We start from the raw sequence: 26715 nt of genomic DNA, 5'->3' as shown, positions 1-26715 counted from the left end.
GTCAAAAGAAACGAACAAATGTTGCGAGACTTGTCTACGTGAATATACGCTGAGCGACGATGTTTTGCCAACGCTTACTTTGCTTGTTTGGAAAACATACCGGTTATCGGAATAAAATATGCTATTCTTTTTAAAAAAGCGGTTTCATGCCGTTTTAAAAGTACATTAAAGTAGTTTGAATAATTAAGTGAAAAATTACCAAGAGGTTTCTCAGCCTATTTTTGCTTGCACATCTTCAGTAAAGTAGAAAACTAATTTAAACCCTGTTTCATGACATTTGATATTTTTAGTTTGATTTCGTTGTAAACTGTAACTGCCTTTTGTTCGCTATTGCAGGACATAAATGTGATCAGTTATGAATGATTAATTGGTAGTTTGGTCTGCATTGTTCACTAAAATTACAAAAAACACGTTTCAAGTAGGTTTAAGATCTTAAACTTTCATCTATAGTTAGGGTAAGTATTGAGTGACGTTAACATTTTTTTCCTTAAATTTAATTATAATTATTGGATATCTTCTGTTTAAAGTATGTGGTGTTATATCTGTTGTAAAGTTGTAATGCTTTTACTTGTATTTTTTTAGTGTAGCTTTTTACTTTACCAATTTTGTAGTTTATTTTTTTGCAATGCCGAACTGAGTTTTTTTTAAACAACAATGTCTTAATATTAGGTATTAAAAGAGTTAATATTTTACTATTTTAGTACCTTGTTATTGTTTTTGGTGAAGAATTTAGCAAAAGTAGTATTTCTAAGCTTTGCCAATGTTTGGGCAGTGAGGTTTGGCTATGTAACTGAATTGTAGATGTGTAACCAGTTGGTGCTATACAAACTACATAACAGTACTAAACAATAACAACAAACTTAGCAAACCTCAAAACATAGACGACGACCAAATTAATTGAACACTTTTTTAAACAGATTCTCAACAGGCAATGTTCACAAACCTAACATAAGCTTGCCTAACTAGGTCATAGCTCTATTTGGTAGCCTTATTCACAGCTTTCTATTAACTGCATGTTTATGCCACCTGTGTAATCTAGTTTGTATGCACACAAGTTGCTTATATTAATACCACATAAAAAAGTAAATTGTATGATTATACAGGAATAAAGTGTATCCATGGTAAGCACAAGTTATGCATGTAGCTTAAAAATATTTGACATTTTAATTTGTCATTGCACAAACTCCTGCAATTAAGGACTTGTTATATATTTGAAAAGCATCTTTTTATTTGAAATCTTGAAAAGCATTTATTTTCTGCCTTGTCATTAATCTAGAAATGCATGGTGCCAGTTCAATGTACAAAATGTTACTGCTTTTCTGCACTCTTGTATCTGAGCCTTGCTTATATTATGAAGTACCCTCTTTATGTGAAAAATGACCCCAGTTAAAGTAGTAATGGTAAAAATTGTCATTTAAATGGCATATAAAAAAGTAGAAAATGTCTATTTTGTTAAGTGTTTGCTGATACTAAACATTACTAGTGAAGCAGCAAAAAAAGTTAGTTTCTTGAACCTGTTGCATGTAGACCTTTGCATATTCTGCTTAAGCAATAGGTCCTTGATAAGTAATTCAAATTTGCATGGTACCAAAAGATTTGCTTCAAATATGATTTATTTAAAAACATATCATCGTTGTGTTGCCTTGCTACAATATAAATGTAATATGTCAGCAAGACAAATTTGAATTTACAGGCTTACATGACTACAATGCCTGAAAATTAATTCCACAGTTCATGTTTAATTTGCCACACTACTCTTAAAGTGTGTACAGGTCATGTAAAATGCAGCAATAAAGTCATTGAAATGGCAGTTTCATTTATAAATTTTCATCTTAAGTAGCAACTGCTTGTAACTTCTTTTTGATACTTTACTAAGGTACTCCATCAAGAAAATTACATTGTTGATTGAAAACTATTCACTTTTCTGTATCATTTATATTAAAACAGTGCATTGTACATTATACCTGTTAAATATACATAATAAATTTAAAGTAGTGCCTTGTAATTTGCAGAATGCAGAAATCCAAACAGACACGTAGCATGTTCTTAACGCGAGCACTTGAACGGATTCTTGCTGACAAGGAACTTCGGAGATCACAAAATGCGCAGTTGAAGAAAGCCTGCAAATCTGCACTTGGTAAGACATCATACTTCAGTAGTCAAGGATACTAATAACTAGTGATGAGACGATACCAGGTTTTGAAGCGAGTACTGATTACGATTACTGAGTACTTATGTATAGTGTTGTACTTAGTTGTATATCATTGTCTAATTTATCTGCCATGGCTGGGGTACAGACGTGCACACAAAAATGCAGAAAAGTGTAATCTCCACACAAAAGCGCATAAAAATATACGTAACCTTGCGGGACTTTTTCCCAATTTTGTGCTGTCCGAAGCAAATATTGGCAAAAAATTGACCGTATTCTTATGGTGTAAACCAGTGGTTCCCAACCAGAGCCCATGGCCCCTCAGGGGGGCCACGAGCTGTGTCCTGGGGGGCCACGGGTGTAGATTCACAAGAAACACCCACTAAAAGCCATTTTCTATTTAACTTTATTCCTTAATTCAATCGCCTATTTCACACACTATTTGTCTATATTGAGGTTTATCACGTTTGAGGATTCTTGGTTACTCTATTCGACCTGCATAAAGCCGAAATTAGTACCGAATTCCAACACGAGATTGCCTTTTACATTTTTCAAGGGGGGCACAGGTCCTTCAGGGTTACTTAAAGGGGGCCATGAAGCCAAAAAGTGACTTTTAGGGGGCCACGGTCCACCAAAGGTTGGGAACCACTGGTGTAAACCGTCCTTCGGTATCGAACTATGGTATCGAAAACTGTATGCCCAGCACTGTCAAAAACGAGACATTAATAGTTTAACCTTTTGTTCATAAAGTTGTAATTGGAACTTTTCACAGGTAGATGAAAAACATGACATGTATCAGAACATTTTAAGTATCTTAAATGTGTATTTGAACTGTGAAAATTTGACAGAAAGTGCTTGAGGGCAAACTGAAGTAATTTATTTCGACAAGTTATGTTGTAAAGGTTTCTGAGACAAGCGTTTATACCACTTCTTTGGCAACTAAATAATTATCACAAAAAACGTTCGAAGAATAACCGTGTTTTTTCAGGTTTAAACAGTTCAAAACTGAACAGAATCAATTGACACTGTTCATTTTTGTTTGAGTTATTAATCTCCAAACTTTGACCATATTGACTTTCATCAAACAAACTTTAAATATGTATTCAAGCCTTCATTAGGTTTCAAACCTAAATCCAATTAATGCAAAGTTTATAGCAATGTTTACCAAATCCTGTGTAAGTGTTTGCCAAATTAATGTAGGTGCCAGTCTTATTTTGCCCATTCTTTTTTAACATTAATCATAACTTTATTTAATTTTTTTCAGATGATATCAAGCAGGATCTTGAACATGATAGGTATGTTACAACAATTGTACAACAATTTTCCTTGTTTTTTATTTCTGTTTGTTTGGGTGTTGGGCTTTTTACTGTCTAAAGCAGTGTTCCAAAATCTTTGGATCATGATCCTAAACTTTGCCATTTGATTTTGTTGGGTTCCAAATGTAATTGGTTACAAAGCCTTCTGATAACTCCTTACCACACTCTGCTACATGTTTGTTTCACATTTCTGGCATACATGTTCTTGCGGCAAGAAGCATACTGATTTAATCGTGAAAATAACGCCCACAAATATACGTAAAAAGCGACATGCCGTTGTTTTCACCTATAAACTTATGAACAGAAACGTGTATAGTGTTTCAAACTTAAGTGAGTTTTAAAACTGGCATTATCTTTTTAAGGACAGAAATTTCATTTGAAAGTTTTTTTTTGCATTGCAAATTGTTTTTAAGCTTTATGTAACTTTGGTTAGATTTGCAAATTTATTTTTTTTGCTCTATCTATATAATGTTACAGGCTATGAAGTACTGTCTTAAAATTAATTTTCCAATTTGGTGTTTGTAGCCCTGGAGATGGACCTCCTAAGTCTCCCTACACAATCATTGAAGCGGACAGATATTTTCTTGTATTTGAGATGGCTTGCAAATCTAAATCCCCAAGCATTGTTACAGCTGCTCTTGATTGTCTGCAGGTAAATTAAACATGTTTTTGACCTGTATGCAATGCTTAAGAGTCAGTGGTTCAATAATGGTCTTCATTTGATTGAAAATACAACAATTTACGTAAAATTGGCTCATACAATTACCCATTAGCATGTATGTAGCTCCCCACTGGTTAGGAACCACTGTTTTGGAGCATTTATTAATTTCAAACAGGACATGAATTTTACATGTAAATATAGGAATAAATAAGCTTGTTAAATTAGTAACTTAATACTTCTATGCTGTAATCAATAACTGTAGTGCTTTACATTTGGGTTGTGCAACCTGAATGCAGCCCATTAAATAAAGGTTGTGTGGCCCTCAGAGATGCATGGTTTTGAAAAAAATTGTGGCCAAACTACTGCAGTGCTAGCAAGCAAATCCGATATTTACATTTTTTTCTAAGCAGATTAATGCTACTGGTGCTATTTTACTGGGTCTAATAATTCCACTAGAATCACTTACAAATTTTACTGGGACGGTCTGTCCATTATTTAATCATGCTAGTTGTGTCTAACCCATTTTACGGTAACAACCTATCAGTGACAAAGGTTGAACACCCCTGCTTTAAAGTAAGGGTCAGCAATTTTGGTTCAAGTCCAACATTATTTTGTGTACCTGCTTTCAAAAAAATGGTGCATTTCAATATATACATTATAAGTCAATAACAGTCATCATGACACAGAAAGTGTTTCTTTTAAGGCAGGAGTTTCTTTTTTCCGGTTTGATATTATCCAATACAACTCTTGCTATGTTCCTTTTGTCATAAAGAATTATTGTATGTGTTTCAATAACAAATACCTGGTGAGCTTGGAAATGTCTCAACATTTGCCCAGTGTTATATTGGACACTCATTTGGCTGCTCACATGTCGTCTTTTGTAGAGCCAGCATTGAGATATACTGATATACTTATCCAAACCCCACAGGCCTTATTCAATCATGAGGAAAAGATATATTATCGTGTGCTTGTTTGCAGAAAATGATAGTTTATGGAATACTTGTTGGAAATGCTCCCGATTCTTCAGCACCGGGCAAGAGATTAATTGATCGAGTGATTGACGCCATCTGCCAATGTTTCAGTGGTATTCAGACCGATGAGCAGGTCCAACTTCAAATTATCAAGGTGCATATTTGTTGTAAAAATTGGGCAGACACGCTTAACTACTACTAACCCTTACAACTAAACTATGGGTAACATATACTAAAAGGTTTACATCAAATTGAAATGTAATAATTGATTATAGTTATAGCAACGTAACTCTTAGGTTTCAGCTATAAATCGTGCCTCAGTACAGCCATTTAAAACATGTTGTAATTTGCTCAGGCCACAGTCACCAAAGATGTATTGTATTGGTTATATACACATGTTTATATTCCAAACAGCATGTAAAGATTACATGCATAAAGATTTTATTTAGGTTTTTTTTTACTTTTAATATATAGTTTACACCAATAGGCAGTTCAGTACTTTCCTAAGTTACGTTTTTTGGCCAGCATTGCAGAGTTTAGTCGACTAATGGCAGCTTGTCATGATCCGAAACTGAGCAATTGTATTTTAGGGCTATTGAGTTCAGATATCTGTCATTGGTACTCAACTGTTTTGCATTTTAGATTTTCTCAAGCAGTATAAATCAATTAGGTTTGTTGTTAATTATAGGTCACCTTTCATGGAAGGAGCACATATTGTTTTTGTATGATTTTTTTCTTTTTGTTGGTCTGTGCCATGTTTGGTCAAGAAAGGGTGCTTCAAATTTATTCAAATTTGCACACATGTTAGTTAACATTCCAAAGTTGACCCTCCCAAAGTTTGACCAGAGATGAATGCCATTTTAAAAATGTGTCTCAAAAAAAACAAGAACTCTAAAACAGGAATGCTTTTACTTTTTCAGGCTAACATTTGCTATGAATGCTTATGCATTGTTATTTCGTATGTAGGTTCTTCTAACAGCTGTAACGAGTAACAACTGTGAGATTCATGAAGGGACATTGTTACAAGCTGTTCGGACATGTTACAACATTTATTTGGCTTCTAAAAATCCAGTCAATCAGGTCTGTATCCTTAAGCTCTTCAATGTTGTGGCTATTGTTTTCACATAGCTTATGACAAGCTGACTCTTATGCAAATCTGTATTGATTAGGTTCATTTTGTAAAGCTACAATAGCCTAAACAGCATTAAGTGCTGTTGAGTTGTATAGCTTTGTATGTTTACGTAGTTTACATACTAATAAATTAAGTTCCATTTTATAAGGACACACAATGTATTTTTTTAATCACAGATTTAATAAATGTTGGAGTAATGGAATACTTCTAACCTTTTACATAAGTTAGCAATATGTAAAAAAATATCTGATCTATAGACAATGATGGTTCAATTATGTGTATTTATGAAAGTGTGTGTAAATCAAAACAAAACCATCAGGTAAAAATGTGACCCAGTGAAATTAAAATTGAAATATATGCAATGCATTATGTTTTCTTATATTCAGACAACAGCAAGAGCCACCTTAACACAAATGCTTAATGTTATATTCTCAAGAATGGAAGCCCAAGCCGTAAGTTAATGAACAACTTTTCTTGCATTCTTTGCTCCTTGTGTCACAGTCAGTTTGGGGCACACCCTTGTCTGTTATTATGAAGTCAATGGAAACATTCAAGTTATTGATCTTTTGCCAACACTGTTCAATTGAAATGTTTGTGTTTAAATTGTCTACTTTCATATTTCTGATTGTGGTTTAATACTAACACCGCTCTGAATATGCAATGCATTCAACTATTGCAGATACCGACCTTTTGTTAATTCCTGCATTTATGATGTCTTTGTGATAAAAAGTGCAGAGCACACACAAATTTGTAATGTGTAAATTTACTAAATGAAATATATTTTGTTTAGTTTGGGGCTTGTTTGATTTTGTTACAAAAACTTTTTTTGCACTGAACCTGCAAATAGACAAGGTGTACTTTTGTCCAAATTTTTTTTCATTCTATAAATACCAACCTCTAAATACCATTCATAACAAGTATGACATTACAGGAGTACGATGAATGTTTGGCCAAAAAACTTCATGAAGAACAGGATTCTGCACAGCAGGTAGCAGTCTGTACCCACCTGTTTTCCACTTTGTTCATATTTTAGTCTCATTTGATATATATTGGAAGGTTCCACCGAAAAAGGCAAACCCCCGCCCAATTTTTTTCTTAATAAATCAGTGAAAAGTATTGACCATTTTTCACCAAAACTTGCTTAACATTATATAGTGATCAGTAAGTGTATACAATTGCAGTAAACGTTGGTTAATCTGGAATGATTTGGACCCAAAAAATTGTCCGGATTAACCAATGTCGACTAGTTAAAGCCTTACCACATTAAAAATAATTTGTATCTCAATTTTGTCCAAAATAGGCAAAGATCCAGATTAACCGCATCCGGTTTAGCCAAACTTTACAATGTATATGCAATAGCTGATTAAGCAAGAAGAAAGTTCACAAAAAACCTGGCAGCAACAAAATATTTAATGACAAATAAAGTTACTAATAGGCCCATTTTGCTACATAGGAATTTTTGGGGGCACTTGGCAAAATATTTACTGATAAGATTGTTTGTTGTGCCATGGTCATCTTGATATAGTTTGAAATTAGCCTATTTTGACAGTAACACATACTAAAATTATGTATTTTTTTTCAAGAACAAAATCCCAACTATTGAACAGAATGGAATTCTCGAGCAAGGTATTTAATGACATAATAACTTTTTTCCAAAAATATTTATTATTATTTATTTTGGCCAGATGAGGCACCAGAGAGCGATCGACATCACAGAAAAATGGTTGCCGACACAAATGGAGATGCCGGCCTTGTTGCGTCATCAGTTGAAAACACGGCAACTGAGTCTGAAGATGGAAACTTCGGAAATTTCCAAAGTAAGTTTTTATTGCTAAAAGTATAATTTTTTGCTCTATAGATAAGAGTTGTAGGTAATTTTAAAATGCAACATTTTTTTAATACAGTTCAAATATCAAGTTTGTAGAGCTTTTCTGACAAATGTGATTACAGCTCGACAAACTTAATATTATGCCTGGCAGCAATAGCTTATGTACAGTTCAAATAATTTGGTTTTATTTGAGATTTTGACATTGAAATTGAATAAGGTGCCAATTGTAGTGAAAATTTTAATGGATTTCAAGCTGTTTGTTATGAAATATCCAATACAGTATATATATACAAGGAATAGCTTACAGTGACACTGAAAAAAATTCCCCAAAACTTCAAACTGCCAGATTTGTTTTAATTAAGGTCTGTAATATCCTAAGTTTTTGGGCGGAAATAAAAAACACACTCATTTTTAAACAGATGCAAACTATAAAATAAGTTTTCTCACACTTGTGGACAAGAGCACCTCAGTTTGTTAACAAAATCATTTACCAGGTGTGAATGGAATTGCTGAGTCAGTGGATGGTGACTCCACAGATTTGGCAGTGGAGGAAATTTTAACAGATATGATCGACTTAGTTGTTGCCCAAAGTGAAGCAGAGCAAGACCCAGAAAAACGAGGTAAATGCAATTGTATTGCAACAAACTGCTGCAAATATTGTTGTAAGGTTATATTTTTTATAAGATGTGCCAAGTTCACACAGTGATTTTTTTTCAGAAAACATTTTGTCAAGAAATACCTCCATCAGTTCAGTGTCAACTTCTGTTGCAGGTGATGACCTGCTACGTCGAAATATCAACTTTTCCCATATCTTACAAAAAGATGCTTTTCTTGTGTTTAGGTAAGATTTTCGATTTGGGATTCTTTTCCTAAATACAGCAACAATTTGACATGTTCCTGGATGTTATATTTCATTGAATAGGAATTATTTGCTTAATAATGTTCAAATTATGAGCTGACAATCACATGTAAAGATGAGTAATGTTAAATGTATTTTGAGAAATTATGTGAAAATTTGGGTTAAATTATTGATAATTCTGGCTAGGTGCATATTAAATTTATTAAGCTTTTTTTGTTAACAACTAGAGCTTTTGCATGTCCAGAGTATTTTTTAACCAATAGGCCACAGTTTATAATTTAGTTCAAAATTGATTAAAATGTTCTCTCCCTACTACCTCTCCAAAGCAAACACATTAGATGTAAAAATGACTAAAAAAACCTTTTCTCTGTTTAGGAGTTTTTGCAAACTTAGTATGAAGTTATTGTCAGAAGGTCCCCCGGATCCAAGGTATGGTTTTTTAACTGTGGTCTAGTTGATTGCTGGTAAATTTTGATGTATAATAGATCCCATGAGCTGAGATCAAAGATACTTTCCCTTCATCTTTTGTTGTCGATTCTTGAAACTGCTGGTCCTGTTTTCAGAAATAATGAAATGTTTATTAATGCTATAAAACAGGTAAGATTTGTATGGTTAAGTATGAACCGTGTCTCCACTTTTGGTACCCTTTTTGCCTTCAAATAACATCTTCTAAATTTGTGTGATACATTTTTTTCCTAGATGCAATGTAATAATTTTTGTGTGTGGTTTGTTGTGTATTTAGGTGTAAGTCAAATGGTTAAACTTATATAAGTATTGGGTAAATTAAAAGCTAAACATACACACACACGGAATCAGCTCTAAAGCGTTCATGCCGACCAGCAATCATGGAATACTTATTTCTTAACCATACAGAATCAGCTGGTTAAGCATTCCCACATGGCAAAGCACAGGCTAGAAAATACAGCTGTACATTAAAAGCAATGTTTTTACAAGGATTAAACTGACAACATCATGCCAATAAACAAACGTATATATGTAGCACATTTGCAATGGTACAATTGTTGAACAGTTGGTCTTTATTTGCTGTTGTGTATTTCATGTCATACCCCAAAACACTTTTACTTTTGTTTGTTTGCGATGTAGGTTTAATTGTTGTTTTTTGTTTTAGTATTTATGTGTTGCTTTGAGCAAGAACGGGGTGTCAACAGTCCCTGAAGTATTTCATCTGTCGCTGGAAATTTTTGTCAAACTTTTAGCAAATTTTAAAACTCATCTCAAGATGCAAGTCCAGGTATTATTCTGCAAATTTTGTGCGATAAAATACAAGATTGAGCTAATTTTACACCATTTTAAGATAAAAAGAAAACTTTCTCGATGATATATTCATAGGTAGAAAATAATATTGGTGTTTAACATAATCACTGGCACTGATTTATGCTACACCTGTTATATAAATATCTCTTTTTTATCTCGTCTTTTGACTATTTCTTTTCTAATATTACGTTAGCAACACTAGAAGAGTTTAAAATAGCCTAAGAAGAAACAAAACATACTGAAAGACATGTAAACAGGGCATACATGCAACCGTTCAACACTGTTGTTATTATTAAAGCAAAATTTTAAAAAAAAATTATAAGTACTCAACACATAGCAAAGACAAATTACACTTAAAAAAATAAAAGTTTCTTTAAAATGCTTTTTCTTTATCTCAATTTGATGACTTGCTGGTATGTATATTATATAATTCAATGCAACATATTTCCAACAGGTTTTCTTCAAGGAGATTTTTCTCAACATTCTTGAGTCTACTTCATCATCTTTTAGTCATAAATGGATGGCCCTTGAATCGTTGTCAAAAATTTGTTCAGATGCACAGTCAATGGTCGACATTTACGTCAACTACGACTGTGATATTAACGCTGCAAATATTTTTCACCAACTTGTATCTCTGCTTTCAAAGCTAGCCCAAGTCACTCATTCACATACTGGGTTGACACCACCACAGGTAAATAGTAAATATATTTGAAGAGGGCTACTCTAAAATATGGAAGCTAGGCAAACGCAATCTAATAATAAAACATGTGAAAATGTAGCATGTGAAAATGTAACAGAGCTATAAGGGTTAGGTTTGTATGTACAATAACATCATAGTTTCTTATCTGTCCCTTTTTAGACTAATATTTATACAAACCCTCACCCTGACCCTAATAGCTCTAACCCTCAAAATTTCCAAAAGTTTCGTACATTTTACAAGCGAATTGCATAGATTGCACATTTTAGAGGAGCCCCTGAAGATGCATTTGTTGATGTTTTTCGTATTTTTGATGTGTTTAAGGAGTGTTTATATAGTTTGAAAATTGTCATTGACTCTTGTTAAAATTGTATTAATGAATTTCATTAAAATTGCACTGTTTAATTACATTACAAGCAGACACTTCTTTATTGAAGAAACAGTGTTTTAAATCTAAATTTTGTCACTGATACGGCACCAATAAAATTATTGTTTTTTTAGGAACAAGCAATCCGTAAGAAGAGTCTTGAATGTCTTGGTATGATTTTGCGATGTATGGTGGAATGGACAAAAGATCTTTACCTTAACCCCCACTCTATGTCGCACCTCGGTAAGTTCTGCAGCAAGGTTTTAGTTTTTGTGGTAACTATGTATGTAAAGAAGGAAAAAGTACTCGATTTTTACCCAATGGCTTGATTCAATTCTTTTTATTTGTTGTCTAGAACCAAGTTTTATTTGTTGTCTAGAACCAATGTTTTGTAACTTGGTATTAACCACAAACACAACAAAGAAAGGATACTAAACCTTTTTTAAAGCTAATTTTTGCAGTTTTTGTGATATAAATCATTTATTGTTGCATGAATACAGCTTTTTCAAGGCCATGGGTTGGCTCAGTTCTAACTTACTGGCCCTTGCGATAAAGTGTAAAATTATTCCAGGCTATACATTAATGTTTTTTTGCCAAAACCGTTGAAAATGTGCGCATTTAGGTCAGTTATTCTTAATAAAAAATGTATTGATTATAGCTTTAGCCATTTCTTGATTTTTAGCTTTCCTTTTATCAATTCTTGTTTGTTGTTAGGCAAAGAACATTTACCTGAAAGTGGGCATGTGGGGAACCTCTCGATAACCTCATCACAGTCAAACATGGGAAGCCACACTTCACTAAATTCCGACTCATCTGAACAAACGCTCAACAGCACCACTGGAGGTCCTGCAGACAATCCTGAAGCCTTGGAAGTGGTGAAACAACAGAAGGACATACTAGAGCAGGGCATTAATATGTAAGTCTTGTTTTTTGTGTTTGAAGTAGGTTGCTTGTACACCACTTAATGTAGCAATAACCCAGTCTTAATGCATGTGCTATAACCTTGTTAAGTTTTGACATTTTTTATCATTCATTTGTGCTTTATGTATTAAATAAATAAATAATTGCAAAGAGCCTCTGTTTTTCTATGTTGTACTCCTGGTTATCTTATGCAGCATGGATGTTATGTTACAGGTTTAATCGCAAACCGTCCAAGGGCATCTCATTTCTTCAAGCACAAGGAATGTTGGGTCATGGGGCAACAGACATAGCAGAGTTTTTAATGTCAGAATCACGTTTATCGCCCTCAGAAGTTGGAGACTATCTCGGTGAAAATGAAAAGTCAGTCAGCAACTTTTGCTTACAAATAGTTTTTTTTCCATAAACTATTTTTTTAAATAACAAAATAAAACAACTATAAGGAATTTTTGCTTATGTTTTATTGCCGTTAAATGCAAAATTTTGCTTTACAAATTTACTGAAAAGGTATTCCTGTCTGGCAAAAAAAGCTTACACCCTAATCAAATTTTTCGCACCTGTTTTATCAATCTTTTTGACACAAACGGTTTTTTTATTGTATTTTTCGACAATCAGGCGACAGTCCGAAAGCTGAAAATTGCCCTTTGAAAATTGCTCAAACGGTTATAAACGGGTGTAACTGATGTGGCTCCTCATATCACTGATGATGGCATTAGCATTTGCCAAAACGTTTAAATAATGAAGCGTCTTTTGGGGCAATTATTTTCCTTATTAAATTAAATGTATTGATTCAAAAAAGTTACTCTAAAAACGCTGTTTTTTGTTGCAGAATTAACAAAGAGGTTATGTATGCGTATGTTGATCTTCTTGACTTTGGCTCAAGCGACTTTGTGTCTGCTTTGAGACTATTCCTGGAGGGCTTTCGACTTCCGGGCGAAGCGCAGAAGATTGATCGTATGATGGAAAAATTCGCTTCAAGATACTGTGATTGTAATCCAAGGTAAAAAAACAGCGTGTATTTGTTATAAGGTTGTTTGTTAAAGATGTACTAATACTGAAATTGTCCTGACCCACTGATGCTCAACATGTGATTAAAGTTACAGATATTGACATATCTTCTGACAATTTCAGTGCATTTAAATCAGTCTCTGTATTTTCTTATTGCAAACCACTGCGGATTTCACCATCAAAAGAGTTTTTATGTTGTTTGTGTTATTTGAGTAGTTTGTAGATCACTTAAAAAGACGATTTTTACCATCTTTAAGCAGAAACTGCAAACCGTTCACTGGCCTTATGGTAGTCCATGGTTGTTACCTTTTTAATTAACTGCAATACTTTTTTTTCTAGTGGTACAGTGTTTGCATCAGCTGACGCGGCATATGTATTGGCTTACAGCATAATTATGCTCACTACAGATCTACACAGCACGCAGGTAAACCACTTGTTTAATGTAAGCCATATAACTCTTTGTTAAATAACTGTAAAGCATGTTTTTTTAATATGTACTTGAACTAACAGCAAAATAGAGGAAAAGCTACCTGAGAATTTGTTTATTGCAAATACTTGCCATAATATTTTGTCCCAATGAGAATAAATCAAGATAAACGCATTTTGTATTTAGTAAACAGACAAAAAATGACCGACTATTTTGCTTTCCGTCAGTATATATTACGTCATATTGCCCCTACAATGGTCTTTGCTATCCTAAACTAACATATTTGAAACATCCCTTCCATTTACTGTGAAAACCAAATTAAAAAAAACACATAGCCGGGATTAGAACCCTCACCTTTCGAGTACACAACAGCAATTTAAAAAGTAAGTTTTATCCATTTGTTCGCAGGTGAAGAGAAAGATTAGTAAGGACGATTACATACGAATGAACCGCGGAATCAACGATAGTAAGGATTTGCCGCCTGAATATTTGGAAGATATTTATAATCAAATCAAGAAGAAGGAAATAACTTTGAAATCAACTAGGGCGGGAGCAAAAGCAACAAACATCAAAGGTAAAAAATATAATTGTGTGTTTAAGTGTTTTAGCTAACAGTGCTTGCTAAGGCTGTGTAGCTCAGTTGGCAAAGCGCGAGTCCCGGAAAGACTCCTGTCGTGGGTTCGAATCCCACCGCAGCCTAGACGAACAATTGTGGTCCAAGTCAAATATGAAAGCGTACACAGTTTAAAATATCATGGCGTTATATAGTTTAACAGTAGCTGTAGAACATGTGTATGTTTGTGCCTTTAGTGTATCTTTGTGTGCAATGTGGTTATTAAATACATTACATAATGCTTTATAGCGCAAGGGAATTGCTGGCATAAGCTTTGACAAACTACATTTTATGAACAAAACGGCTGATACCATTTCGGATAAATACATTATTTTTTTGGAAATTCTTTTCAGCTTAAAAAATACTCTTCGTGTTGAAGGACAGTATTTTTCTTTACACAAACATGCAATGTACTATAATTTCTTGCAAATAAACAACTATTCCCAACATAACAGGTACAGCATCAGCTTCACAACGCATGCGGGACATGCAGGACATGGCAACCACAGCGAAGGCCCTCATGGAAGCAGCAAGCCATGTTGAAGTTGAGTTCATCAGCACAACACACTACGAACATGTCAGACCTATGTTCAAGGTACTACACATGATCATAAAACATTATATACCCAGTGGTGAGATTGAATTTTTTTTCAGCCAGCTCTGTTACAAAAAGTCATATTTTCGTTGACAGTAACCATTAACGCTAACCGGTTCGCTTATCTCATAAAGATAATAGAGAACCGGCTGAATCCCACCACTGGATATACCTATTTTTGTGAGAATTTAACAAAACTGATTGCCCATTAAGTGCGTAAAAAAGCATAAGCAACCGAGTAAGGAAATTGAGGGAATTATGCGAAAATTTAAGTGTGAAAATTTGGATTCTATTGGATTCTAAATTTAATTTGGCTTTCAAATCAACGGAAATATCTTTGAGCAAACCGTTTGGCGTTTATGGTTTCCTTTTCAATTAAGAGGCGACATTTTGATTTTCACGCAGTAACGTTTTATAGGCAGTTGATGACTTAAACTGGGTACTAATTATACATAGCACATCGGTCTGTAGCAACGATGTGGTTGCAAACCCGGCCAAGTCAAGCCAGACTTTTGGCCTGGGTTTGGCCCTTACTTTGAATAAAACAGGCTTGATATAGGCCTGACTTCATACTCAGCATCAATGTCACCAACTTTCTTCGCTAATGTGGGCTTTGTTTCAAAAAAGCGAATTCGGGCCCCAATTTTGGGCCTGTTAACAATTTGGACCAACCATAACGATACATTCGTATGTTAATTGCAGTGTTTTCGGCACAACTAAATACTTTGATACCTATTTTTAACTCTAACTTATCTTTAGTTGTGTTGGAGATCGATCATGGTAGCATTTTCAATGGGATTGCAAGATTTTGAAGACAAAGAAGTAACAACTTTGTGTCTTAATGGAATGAAGTATGCCGTCAGAATAGCCTGCATATTCGGCTTATCTGTAAGTATTGTGACATTTATTATGACATGAAAAGTTTTCTTTCATAAAGGCTGCACATACTGTTTTAATATTTTCTTCCTTTTGGTCATAAATTTTTACCCAAAGCTGAACTGTGAGTAATTGCAGTAAAGCTAATAAAAATCTATGATAATTAGGGATGTGCCAAAATTGCAAATGTTCTGTTTGGTCGAGCACCGAGCATCTCACGTTAATGCTCGGTGCATTATGACGTCACAAAAAATCCCCTTTCTACGTTTTAGCTCTACAAGGCCTCTTACGTCACCAGCGGTGTATTAAGCTGTACAGGCCTCAGAAGTACACGTTTTTCCACAATCTAATACATTTGAAAAATCATTTGTTTTTGTTCATAGACACCCTTTCGAACACTAGTTACTTATGTTAGCAGGGCATGAATATGCAAATTTAATGCTCGGGTCAGTTTGCGCAACTGCTCGGCCGAGCACCGAGCATCAAAAACAGCGATGCTCGGTACCAAGTACTCGGGTTCTGGCTCGGCTCGGCGCATCCCTAATGATAATGGAATTGCCTTTTTCTGAAACTTTTTGTCCGCAGACAATTTATATTTTTTTCAAAATCAAAGTAACATGCACGTTTGTGTAAAAGCACGTAAATGATAATTATTTATCTTAAATTATATAAACTGTGTATATATATATCTCATAGCACATAATCAGAACACAACGTGCTTGGTATCCAATCTAGATTTTCCGCCCAAACCCATGTTTGACAATAGTTGCAACGATATTAAGGCTTCACAAATATTGTTACGTCATATACTTGCTGCGTCAATCGTCACATATATTGTTACGTCATATATTTTCTGCGTCACAATGTCTTGAACGCACTTGTAGTAGTTTTGGCGCATATTCCCAAACTTACCCAACAAATTTGGTTGTTTTCCAGTTGGAAAGAGACACTTTTATTCAAGCCTTGTCCCGATTTTCGCTACTGCAAGCCACTGCTGGAATTCGTGAACTGAAGTGGAAAAATATTGAATCGATCAAAACCTTGATTTCCATCGCTTACACAGATGGAAATTATTTGCAGGAATCCTGGCACGAGGTCAGTTTATGGTTTAGTTTGTTTAGTAGTAGTACAAACTACAAAGTCATAAGTACCTTAGTTCGGATTTCCCACTTTTCTCGCGTTTAAATTTTAGCAATAACTGGTAACTGCCATTTTTGTACTACGTTTCGCTCAGTTTTACATAGGGTGTTATTCATTTTCAAACTTACTGTATAGTTCTGGTTTTGTTCATGCCATATGCTGCACTTAACCCGTTTTCCTTTGTTGAATAGATATTAAAGTGTATTTCTCACTTGGAATTGCTTCAACTTATCGGTTCCGGCGTAAAAGATCAAGCGACAGTAGCAATGAAGCGATCGGCCGCCATGATCGACAATAACCCAAGTATGTGAAAATAATGGGCAAGTTTAAACATTGTCTTAACAGGGAATACCAACCAAACTGCCAACTTAAAGACGAAAGCCGCATCGTTTAACAACAATTGTATTAAAATCGTAACTGGTTTGGTGTATAGTACAGTTCCTGGGTTAAACCGGATTCGACTAAATTGCCTAATTCGGACAAAACTTGAGGTACATATACCCATCGGTTAATCCGGATCTTGGCCTAACTTGTACAATTTGTTTGGTCCAAACAAGTCAGGACAAACCGAGATTTGCTAAAAAACCAACCAGGAGACTTTAAAACAGAGTTCTGAGCTAGGGATTTTCAGGCATGTTTGGTTTCTGGCTTGAACTTGAATCAGACAGGCTTGATTCGGGCATAAATCTTCACTCGCCATTATTTGTCCCATAATTTCACCAACCTAAAAAAGCATGTTCGGGCTTGATCTTTTCAGTTCGAGTCGTAATTTAAGGTCTGCATACAACTCTGCTTTACACACACTTAACCTATTGTTGCGCGGTTCTCAACCGGGGCCAATGTCCCACCATGAGTGTTGGCTTACTAAAACCAAAACAACAAAAAACAGTGAAGCCTCTTGTCCATTATCCATTATAGCCACCTTGGGTTGTTCAAGCACTGTTGCGGCCAATGTGGGTATTATGGTTAGTTTGTATAGTTTTGCACGAAAAATTGTAACATCTTTCAAAAAAATATAATTGTAAAATACATCCTGTATTCACTCCTGGACTGTTTTGATGAGCAGGGGACAATTGGCGTTACTCAAGTAGAGTAAAAATCCACAAAACGTTGGAAACCGCTGCTGTACAATATCCAATCATTAGGTTAAGAACAGGCGTTTTAATGACGTTTTTTACTCGTAACACCAATATAACATTTGGTCCCCCATTTTCCACCCTTTAAAGTTGTGCATTTAACGACAACATTTTCAGTTCTGACCAAAACGTTTGGAATGGAGCAAAAGAAATTGGCGACGATACAAGAGTCCATGGGAGAAACGAGTTCACAGAGCATCGTGGTTGCCGTTGATAGGATATTTACGGGCTCCACAAGATTGGATGGAGACGCTATTGGTAAGACCATGCGACAAAGTACTGTGTACTGTATATGGCAGGCAACGTTATGAGCCCCTCGTGCCAATTTACTTAATAATGGGTTCGCGTATCAGTTTTTTTTTGTGTAATTGTGGTTTGACCTTCTGAATTTAATAGAAATCAAAAAGTACACTGGTTTGATTTTTGAGACTCTTTAACTGCATAACAAACTGAAAACTGGCAACGTAGAATTTGTTGTACTATCAAACAGTACTTGAATAACATATTGCAAATCGTTTGGCGTGCAATAAAAAAGGACCTCGCGTACCAACTTCATGGGTAAGATGTTCACGAACAAAACAAAATTTGGTGAAAAAACAGTCTTGAATTACGTAAACTACCATCTGCAGTTGAGTATTGACCACTTCTTACTTATGGATAGACAAACAGTCCCTAAATTCCATGTTAACACTACCATGCTGAAAAATATAAATACTTAATGATTTTTCTTACTTTCATGATCGATACAAGACAATCCCTTGTGTGTCATAAATATACGTCCGTTGCAATAATAGTTTTCGTTTAATGACAGCAAAGAGGAAAGACCCCCTTCTAGTTTCACATTGTCACTGTTAGTTTTAAACCCCAATTTTTTTTTTCAGTTGATTTTGTGCAATGGCTGAGCAAGGTTTCCCTCAGTGAACTCTGCAACCCGTCTCACCCTCGTAAATTCTCACTGCAGAAGATTGTGGAGATTTCTTATTACAACATGGGAAGAATTAGAATCCAGTGGTCCAGAATTTGGGCCATTCTAGGTCAGTATTACATTATTTTGTATTCTAATCCTTTTAAGAATTTTATATCGTTTGAAAACGCAACATATTTTGGGGTTACCACCACATCACCAAACGCTAATGTAATGTTTATTTTTTACAATTGCACAAAAGCGTTTCCAAATTTCCACTGGGAGATTAAAAAAAGGTTTTTGTCAAATGTTAAGGACATTCATTGTGTGGTTTTTTAACCATGTAAAAGTGGCTAAACTATGCCAATGTTACGACCTTTACATTTTGATACAATATGCCACCATTTCGGTTTGTTTTGAACTAAGTTACTAGCTTATTAATTAAAATGGAAAACAATCACACCATAAAAACTGTAGAAACTGAAAAAACAACAACATAAGTTAAGATTTTTTGACAATGTAAAAACATGCCAACATATTTACAAAGCAATTTCTTACTTTTCGACAGTTTCACCTTTCAAAAAATTTACAAAATTTAAACAAAAAATTGATAGTTTGAACTCAACGGTAAACAAACAAACTACTCTTTTGCTCCCTCAGGTGACCATTTCAACGCTGTCGGGTGTAGCGATGACGAAGGTGTAGCCTTCTTCGCTGTCGACAGCCTCCGTCAGTTGTCCATGAAGTTTCTCGAGAAGGGAGAACTTCCCGGCTTCAGCTTCCAAAAGGACTTCCTCCGTCCGTTCGAGCACATTATGAAGCACAACCATTCGCTCATGATACAAGATATGGTTGTGCGCTGCATCGCTCAGATGGTATCATCACAGGTGGGAAAACTGTGCTGTTTTGTGTCTTAAAATTGTGTGTCTATTCTGGGTGGACTAATCGGTAGGGATGGGTCGAGCCGAGCCAGAACCTGAGTACTCGGTACCTAGTATCGCTGTTTTCAAAGCTTGGTCAAGCAGCTGCACAAACTGACCCGAGCATTAAATTTGCATATTCATGCCCTGCTAAGATATATAACCAGTGCTCGAAAGGGTATCCAAGAACAAAAAATGATTGTTGTTTTAATGCGTTTGAACGGTAAGAGCCACTGTATGACGTTAAATCGATCTGCCGTGTTCTTTTAAACAGAGTTTTACCAGTTTTGTCGTTAGAAAATGGATCGGGATTCCACAGCATAAACACTTACCAAGAATACAAAGCAGTTTATGTCTTGGTCCACTCCTTCCCTATTGATATATCATGACTGCGCAAATATTTTTTGGAGCGACCCACAAAATTTAATCAAAGATAGTTCAAAGACAACATACCATTTTTTGCAGGCACCGAATATCAAGTCAGGTTGGAAAAATATTTTCACCGTATTCACGATAGCTGCCTCCCACCCAGATGAAAGCATTGTGGAACTTGCATTCCAAACCACTTCGAACATCATCAGTAAGTGCTCTGCAAAAAAACGCTCCCAAAACGGCCATAATCGATGCTGTGTATATAGGCCTATCTCTGGTTTACTAAAGATGAACATAAACTCTAGGATTAGCTCTTCATGCAGACCAGCGATCACGCCACACTTTCACGTACATCATAGTACGCCTTTGATAGGCCTGGTTTACTAATATATTTCTAGTTTAGGCCTCTTCAAAAACCTACAAAAATATGGAGTCATTAGGTTATTGGTTCAAAACCCAGCTTGGTTTCTGTGTTTTACCACCAAGTGTACACACTTTATGGGTGTTTGAAAAAGTTATATTACTTGAGTTGGATCTAAATGTGTTATGTTTTTTCACAGACGAAACATTCCAGTTTTTCTTTGGTTCCATCATCCATTGTTTCCAAGACGCTGTTTCCGCTCTGCGTGAGTTTTCGTGTTGTGCTTTTCCCGACACAAGCATGGAGGCTATTCGTTTGATTCGGCAATGTGCTGATTACGTGGCATTAAAACCTGAGGTAACTACGAGTCTCCTTCAAAACTACCAAATCTCTTTACTCCTGGATAAATGTTAGAAGTATTGCTTTGTAACTTACTCATGCACTACGGTTTTTACATAGAGGCAAGTTTTTTTTTACATAGATAGCGTTAACTATTAGCACTAACACGCTGTATTTAACTGGATTTAAAAATAATGTGTGACAACCATTAAAATTGCGAACTTAATCAAACATTTAAATAGGGGTCATTAAAAAAGTGAATATTATCGTAAGAAGGAGGTAAAAAAATATTTTACTGATTTCGAAGTTAAAAAAATATGCCTGCCAACAACACTTTATTCTTGCATTCTTCAGTTGTTTGAGGACATGATTGGTGATGAACAGTCGAGTGCAAAACCTGGTGAAAAAGTTTGGGTTCGTGGGTGGTTCCCTATCTTGTTCGAGCTTTCGTGCATCATAAGTCGATGTAAACTTGACGTGCGAACTAGGTAACTGGCATTTTAAGGTCCTAATATACTTACTATATATCGAAAGCTTTTTCAAGTGGTATGCACGATTACTGCTACTTTTAAGCATAAAACACAAAAAAATTAATTTCTGCTTTTCAAAACTTGTTTAATAACAAAGTTTTTTGTGCAAAACTCTTAACGTATTTCTTGAATAAAACATTGATCTTTATTGGAGAAGAATTGCTTATTTGCAATGGCTTACTTTTGCAGAGGTCTAACTGTGATGTTTGAGATAATGAAAACACACGGGTCGACTTTCCTCATCAACTGGTGGAACGACCTCTTCCAAATTATTTTCAGGTCAGTTGAATCTGCACTGAACCAGTCTAAAAGCAAGCACTTACTTTCTTGCCATTCTCACAATATGGGTCCCTTGTTCTTGTCCGTTTTTTTTGTCTGGTTTGTTACAAGCGTTTGGTCAAGAAAGCGTGCTTCAAACTTATTCAAATTTACACACATTAAATTAGTTAGTTTTCCTAAGTAGATTCCTAGTGGTTTACCCACAGTCCCCCAAAACCGTAAAATGTTAAAAACCGGTATACTAACTAAAATACATCATCCAGGATTTTCATACTTTGTTGCTTATAGACTTGTACTTTGGGGGTTTGGCCCGATTTTTAGGCTTGCGGACATATCTTGAGGTTTTATTTTAAAAGTTCGCGCTAAATATGTCGGTTTTGTTGCAGAATATTTGACCAAATGAAAATGCCTGAACAGCAAGTGGAGAAATCCGATTGGTTTGCGACCACTTGTAACCACGCATTGTTTGCGATTTGTGACGTATTCACGCAGTACTACGACATTTTGTACGAATCGTTGCTGAGTGATGTTTATAATCAACTTATATGGTGTGTTGAAAAAGGTAAGCTTTAAAAAAACAAGTCTAAGTATTTGACTGACATTTCACCGCCAAACCCTAAATTGATATGAAATTATGCACATGTATTATTAAATTTGACAAAAACATGGGATGAAATGTTGAACAAAAATATTATTGGTTTTCTATCCTGATATAAACGGTAGGTTTGGATACCTAGATCTGGATAAAAATGATCGGTTATTAATTTCAACTTCGGCCGATAATGTTGTACGTCCAAAATATGTCACATAAAATTTGTTGCAAAAGTGTTCTATTTACAGTTCATGGTTTAAATTAATTGGATTTTGAAAAAAGTATTAGTTTTAAATTATTGGATTTTTGAAAAAGTGTAAGTAGTAGATGATAAACAAAATAATGTTAAACAAGCCTTACCAAGCTTTTAAGCAATATTGCTGTCATATTTAAACTAATAAATTCTGCACGTCAGAAAATGTTTAGCAAAACAACGTTTGTAAAATATATTTTAAAGTTTAGTTACACAACGTTTTTAGTAGTAATACAAAGAAAGTATTGAAAAATATATATATATGTTTTTGTCAGAAAATGAACAACTTGCAAGGTCTGGAGTAAACTGTTTTGAAAACCTGATTCTCTCGAACGGCAAGAAATTTGACGAACCAACCTGGAAATTGTCATGTGACACAATGCTCAAAGTGTTTCGACAAGTGTCGCCACAGCAACTGTTGCTGTGGAAACCGAATCAAAACGGTAACTTGGCTGTTATTTCGTCAAAAGGTTAAAATGACAAGATTGAATTTTATTGTTATGAAAGAGTGGTTTTAATGTCTAATGAGAAACATAACAGCCCCAAAAGACGTAAAAAGCGACATGCTTTATTGTTCAAACGTTTCCGCAAATGCTTATGCCATCATCAGTGATGTGAGGCTATACATCAGTCACACCCGTTTATAAACACTTTAGTAACATAAATAGATTAATGCCTTTAATGTGATTTTAACAAATATAATATTGCAAAAAATAACTTTAATTTTGTGGCCAGAAATATTTTCAGAACGAATTGGCCAAAATATTCTTGGTATTAAATAAACTATTTTTTTTAGTTCAAACGGGCAATTTAAAGCGAGAAACAATGCTTTGATGGTATGTAGCAAACTATAATTGGCTTTTTACAGCACCAGATGAATTACAGCGCTTGCAGTTGTTCTGTGTACTGACTGCCGAAATGATTGAATGCATCGATCGCATCTTATTTTATCCTACTACGACCAGAGCAGACGATGAAAAAAATCTTGAGATTGCAAAGGTCGGAAAAAAAAACTTGTCTCAAATAAGTTACACATTTTCCCGAAATGTTCTTAAACTGCAAGTGCTAAATTTGACCGAACATTTATTTTGTTGAAAAAGTGCAAAGACATTACAACAGCGATTTTTGAAACATCTTTCGTGGCATATATTTACGAAACACAAACTTTTTGTCAGTTTGGTTTTTAATCTTTTTAAAGATTTTGCGTAAAAAGTGGAAGATAAAAGTTTGTTTTGTGTGGCTGTTAACATTACCAAATCCACCAACTCCAAAAAAAGAAATTTTTGATAGATGTCACTTTGTAGATTTTGTTCGACTGTTTTTACAGAGCCCTAGCTGTGAAATTCCTGCGGAATATCGTAACGAAGACGAGATGTTCACGCACCTGACCGAAGATCAACTGCTCGTCATGGTTCGCTGCCTTCACGAGTCACATGACATGGCGAAACGATTCAACTGTGACAACGAGCAGAGAACGATTTTATGGAAAGCTGGTGAGTTTATTAAAGTTATTCTGCTTATTGAGTTTAAACGTTTTGACAATGAGTTCTGTTTCCTGAAGGGAACACATATTGTTTTCCTATCTTAGTCCATAAATTTGCTAATACAGACTAATCCGGATAATTGCGTATATAATTTGCTTTTGGGGCATTTAACTGGACTATGCGGTTAACTGGTCGCTTTTCCTTACTGGGATTTACGAATGACTTGGATCCATATGCAATTAAATGGATTATTCGATTAACCGGCTTTGCCTGTATACGGCACATAAGGGAAAAATGCATAAATTAGCCAAACCCAACATATAGAAAGCAACTACTTTAACTGGAGTTACATGTGGTAAATCGTTAAATTGGACAAAGCCTATAACATTTCCAACATTTAGCAACATTTTGGGTTTAAAATTGTGTTTAACAGCAGATTTTTTATGTTTAGGTTTCAAAGGCAAATCGAAACCGAATCTGATTCGTCAGGAAACGTCAAGTTTGTTATGCGCTCTGCGAATTCTCTTCAGAATAAATGAGAATGTCGATTGTCCTGAAAAAACAACAACGATATTACTGAGGTGTGTAATATTTTTTAAGAAAATAGTGTACTTGAACTCAAGTGTCGCTTTTTCGCCTTTGAGTCTCTCCTCAATTTGGACTTAAATCTCTCTTCTGCCTTGGACTTGAGTTTTCTCCTCAAACCATACTTAAGTCTCGATTTTTCCACTTAGAGTCTGCCCCATAACTTGGACTTAAGTTTCCTTTTCCTTGTGTTAAGTGCTTCATTTAACTAGACAGTTTGAGTTATACACTCAATCCTTTGATTTCCACAAAAAATACGTCCACATCTTATCAAATCGAATCAAGTATATTTTTAACTTTTAACTTCTTTATTTTAAAATAGAAAATATATTTTTATTATACGTATAGAACTTGTCAAGTGGCTTTGAAATACTTTTCCACAATCTCAACTGAATCCCATCGAGATGCTTGGACAAATATTCTATTGCTCTTGCTGACAAGACTTCTGCGGCTTCCCAAAGAAAAGGTAATTTCTGTTGAAATAACGAGCAAGGTGATCTGCACCAGCCTGGTTGTCGCCAGTCTGGGCTTTTGGTAAAATGTGGATGGTTTATTGTTCAACACACTTTTTGTTCAGTTAAGCGAGCAAATATGTTTGAAAACAAATATCCACGAGGCGATATTTCGAAGTCTTAAATTGCGAATGTATTTAAGTGGAAGTAATAACAAAAAAATCTAACAAAAGTGCTTAGCGCAACCCTGACAGTTCGACGGCGGACTCATTGTGATCATCAAGCATTAATGCGTTTCCCGCCCACCGAGGACAAAAATGAAATAAACAAATGTATTTGTTTTTACAGTTTATCCTTCTTTCCAATGATCTTCACCAGCCCCTGTGTGACCTTCTGCTGTTCGATGTAAAACCAGAAGTTCGCTTTCTACTTCGAAAATACTTTGTTCGATGTAACACTGCATCGTAGACGTCAATGTCCAATTCATCTGCACCAGAATGCAACCTTATTGATGACGCATCATGCCGAAATAATATGGCTTGCTTCCTATAGCTCGATCCCTGCACAGAAATTTCTAGAAAAAAATATTGTTACTGATGCAAAATAAGCCATTGGTGTTTAGGTAGAATTCAATGTCGTTTATAAAACGTTAGATAAATAACTTTTTATTTGTTAAAAATCTTGGTCAATGGGGGTTGTTCTAACCCTATTGGCAGTGACCAATCCAATACCTAATTTTCAGCAGATTTTTGCTGAAAAATTTAACAGATTTTCCCGATTTTTTGTCGGGAATTTGGAGGATATTTTGAAAGCTGCTACTGAATTGTGTAAAATATTCACAACGATACATGGAATTTCTGTGAGCTTTCCAAGAAAAAAAATCGTTTTCGGTTTTCCTATGCAACGTTAGATGATTTTGGAGTATTGGATTTTAGGCGATGAAAAATGACTCAAATCAATTGTGAAAACCGTATGGAATGTTGGGTCCCCATCAAAGGGACCGGTGCTTTTTATTTTGCAGGATTCAAACTCTTTGTTTAGCCACAAAATGTTGTTGTATTGATGAAAATATGTTTGGAAGGAACGTGTTGTGCAATCTTGACATGAATGCAGTCAATCAAAAAACTCCTCTTGATATACTTTTTGCCAAAGCATCTTGTATTTTATCCGTCTGTTTTGCGCAAAATGCTCTTATTCAGCTGCAAGACGAGACAAGGTAGAGACCACAAAAGCTTTTGGTAGCAAATACTGACGAACATGCAAAAAGATGGATTGTTAAAATGTAAAAAAATCCGTTCTAAACGTTTTTCTTTCATATTTATTTGTGTATTTTTTGCGTAATTGTGCTGTTTCGTTCGCTTTCCAGTGCATTGTGACGTCACTGCGATGACGTTTCGAGTCCGTGACGTCACACCCCTAATGCAGGCTGTCTGTGACGTCATCGCTTGGCAATTGTCAATATTATTGTTGTTAGTAGGTACACGTCTGTGGTGTAATTCAAATTATATATGAAAGTATAATAAAAGTATTCAGTAAGTCGCGTCGCCACCGCACCTTTCCACTACAACCGAACTATTGCTTGATACCAGGTGAGTTACACAGGTTCGGGGCAAAGCACAGCCACTGAAATGGTTATTCGTTGTCGAGCCTAATTGGTTTTAACGCTGGGTGCTTCA

The 26715-nt window shown here is 35.1% G+C and overlaps 1 protein-coding gene across 1 annotated transcript; it reads left to right on the top strand.

Annotated features, from left to right (window-relative positions):
- Nucleotides 1-312: 312 nt before the first annotated feature.
- Nucleotides 313-26576, top strand: LOC145227760 (brefeldin A-inhibited guanine nucleotide-exchange protein 1-like). The gene is made up of 40 exons (XM_080092673.1): nucleotides 313-455; nucleotides 2013-2137; nucleotides 3414-3444; nucleotides 3991-4117; nucleotides 5105-5251; nucleotides 6064-6177; nucleotides 6616-6681; nucleotides 7161-7217; nucleotides 7813-7855; nucleotides 7915-8046; nucleotides 8552-8677; nucleotides 8775-8898; nucleotides 9292-9345; nucleotides 9402-9513; nucleotides 10046-10168; nucleotides 10646-10882; nucleotides 11390-11498; nucleotides 11970-12171; nucleotides 12390-12536; nucleotides 13003-13173; nucleotides 13521-13605; nucleotides 14017-14182; nucleotides 14677-14816; nucleotides 15576-15704; nucleotides 16629-16787; nucleotides 17024-17135; nucleotides 18086-18226; nucleotides 18850-19002; nucleotides 19533-19759; nucleotides 20258-20372; nucleotides 20725-20882; nucleotides 21219-21352; nucleotides 21584-21673; nucleotides 22060-22235; nucleotides 22794-22961; nucleotides 23387-23517; nucleotides 23846-24011; nucleotides 24454-24583; nucleotides 24936-25053; nucleotides 25388-26576. Exons 2-40 carry the CDS (start codon nucleotides 2014-2016, stop codon nucleotides 25505-25507), a joined length of 5064 nt encoding a protein of 1687 aa, XP_079948799.1. The 5' UTR covers nucleotides 313-455; nucleotide 2013; the 3' UTR covers nucleotides 25508-26576.
- The last annotated feature ends 139 nt before the right edge of the window (nucleotides 26577-26715 follow it).

The sequence above is a fragment of the Phallusia mammillata genome, chromosome 5, assembly GCF_965637545.1.
Source record: "Phallusia mammillata chromosome 5, kaPhaMamm4.hap1.1, whole genome shotgun sequence".
Taxonomy (NCBI): Eukaryota; Metazoa; Chordata; class Ascidiacea; order Phlebobranchia; family Ascidiidae; genus Phallusia; species Phallusia mammillata.
Note: the sequence above shows the minus strand (reverse complement) of the source record. Positions and strands in the feature narration are given on the sequence as shown.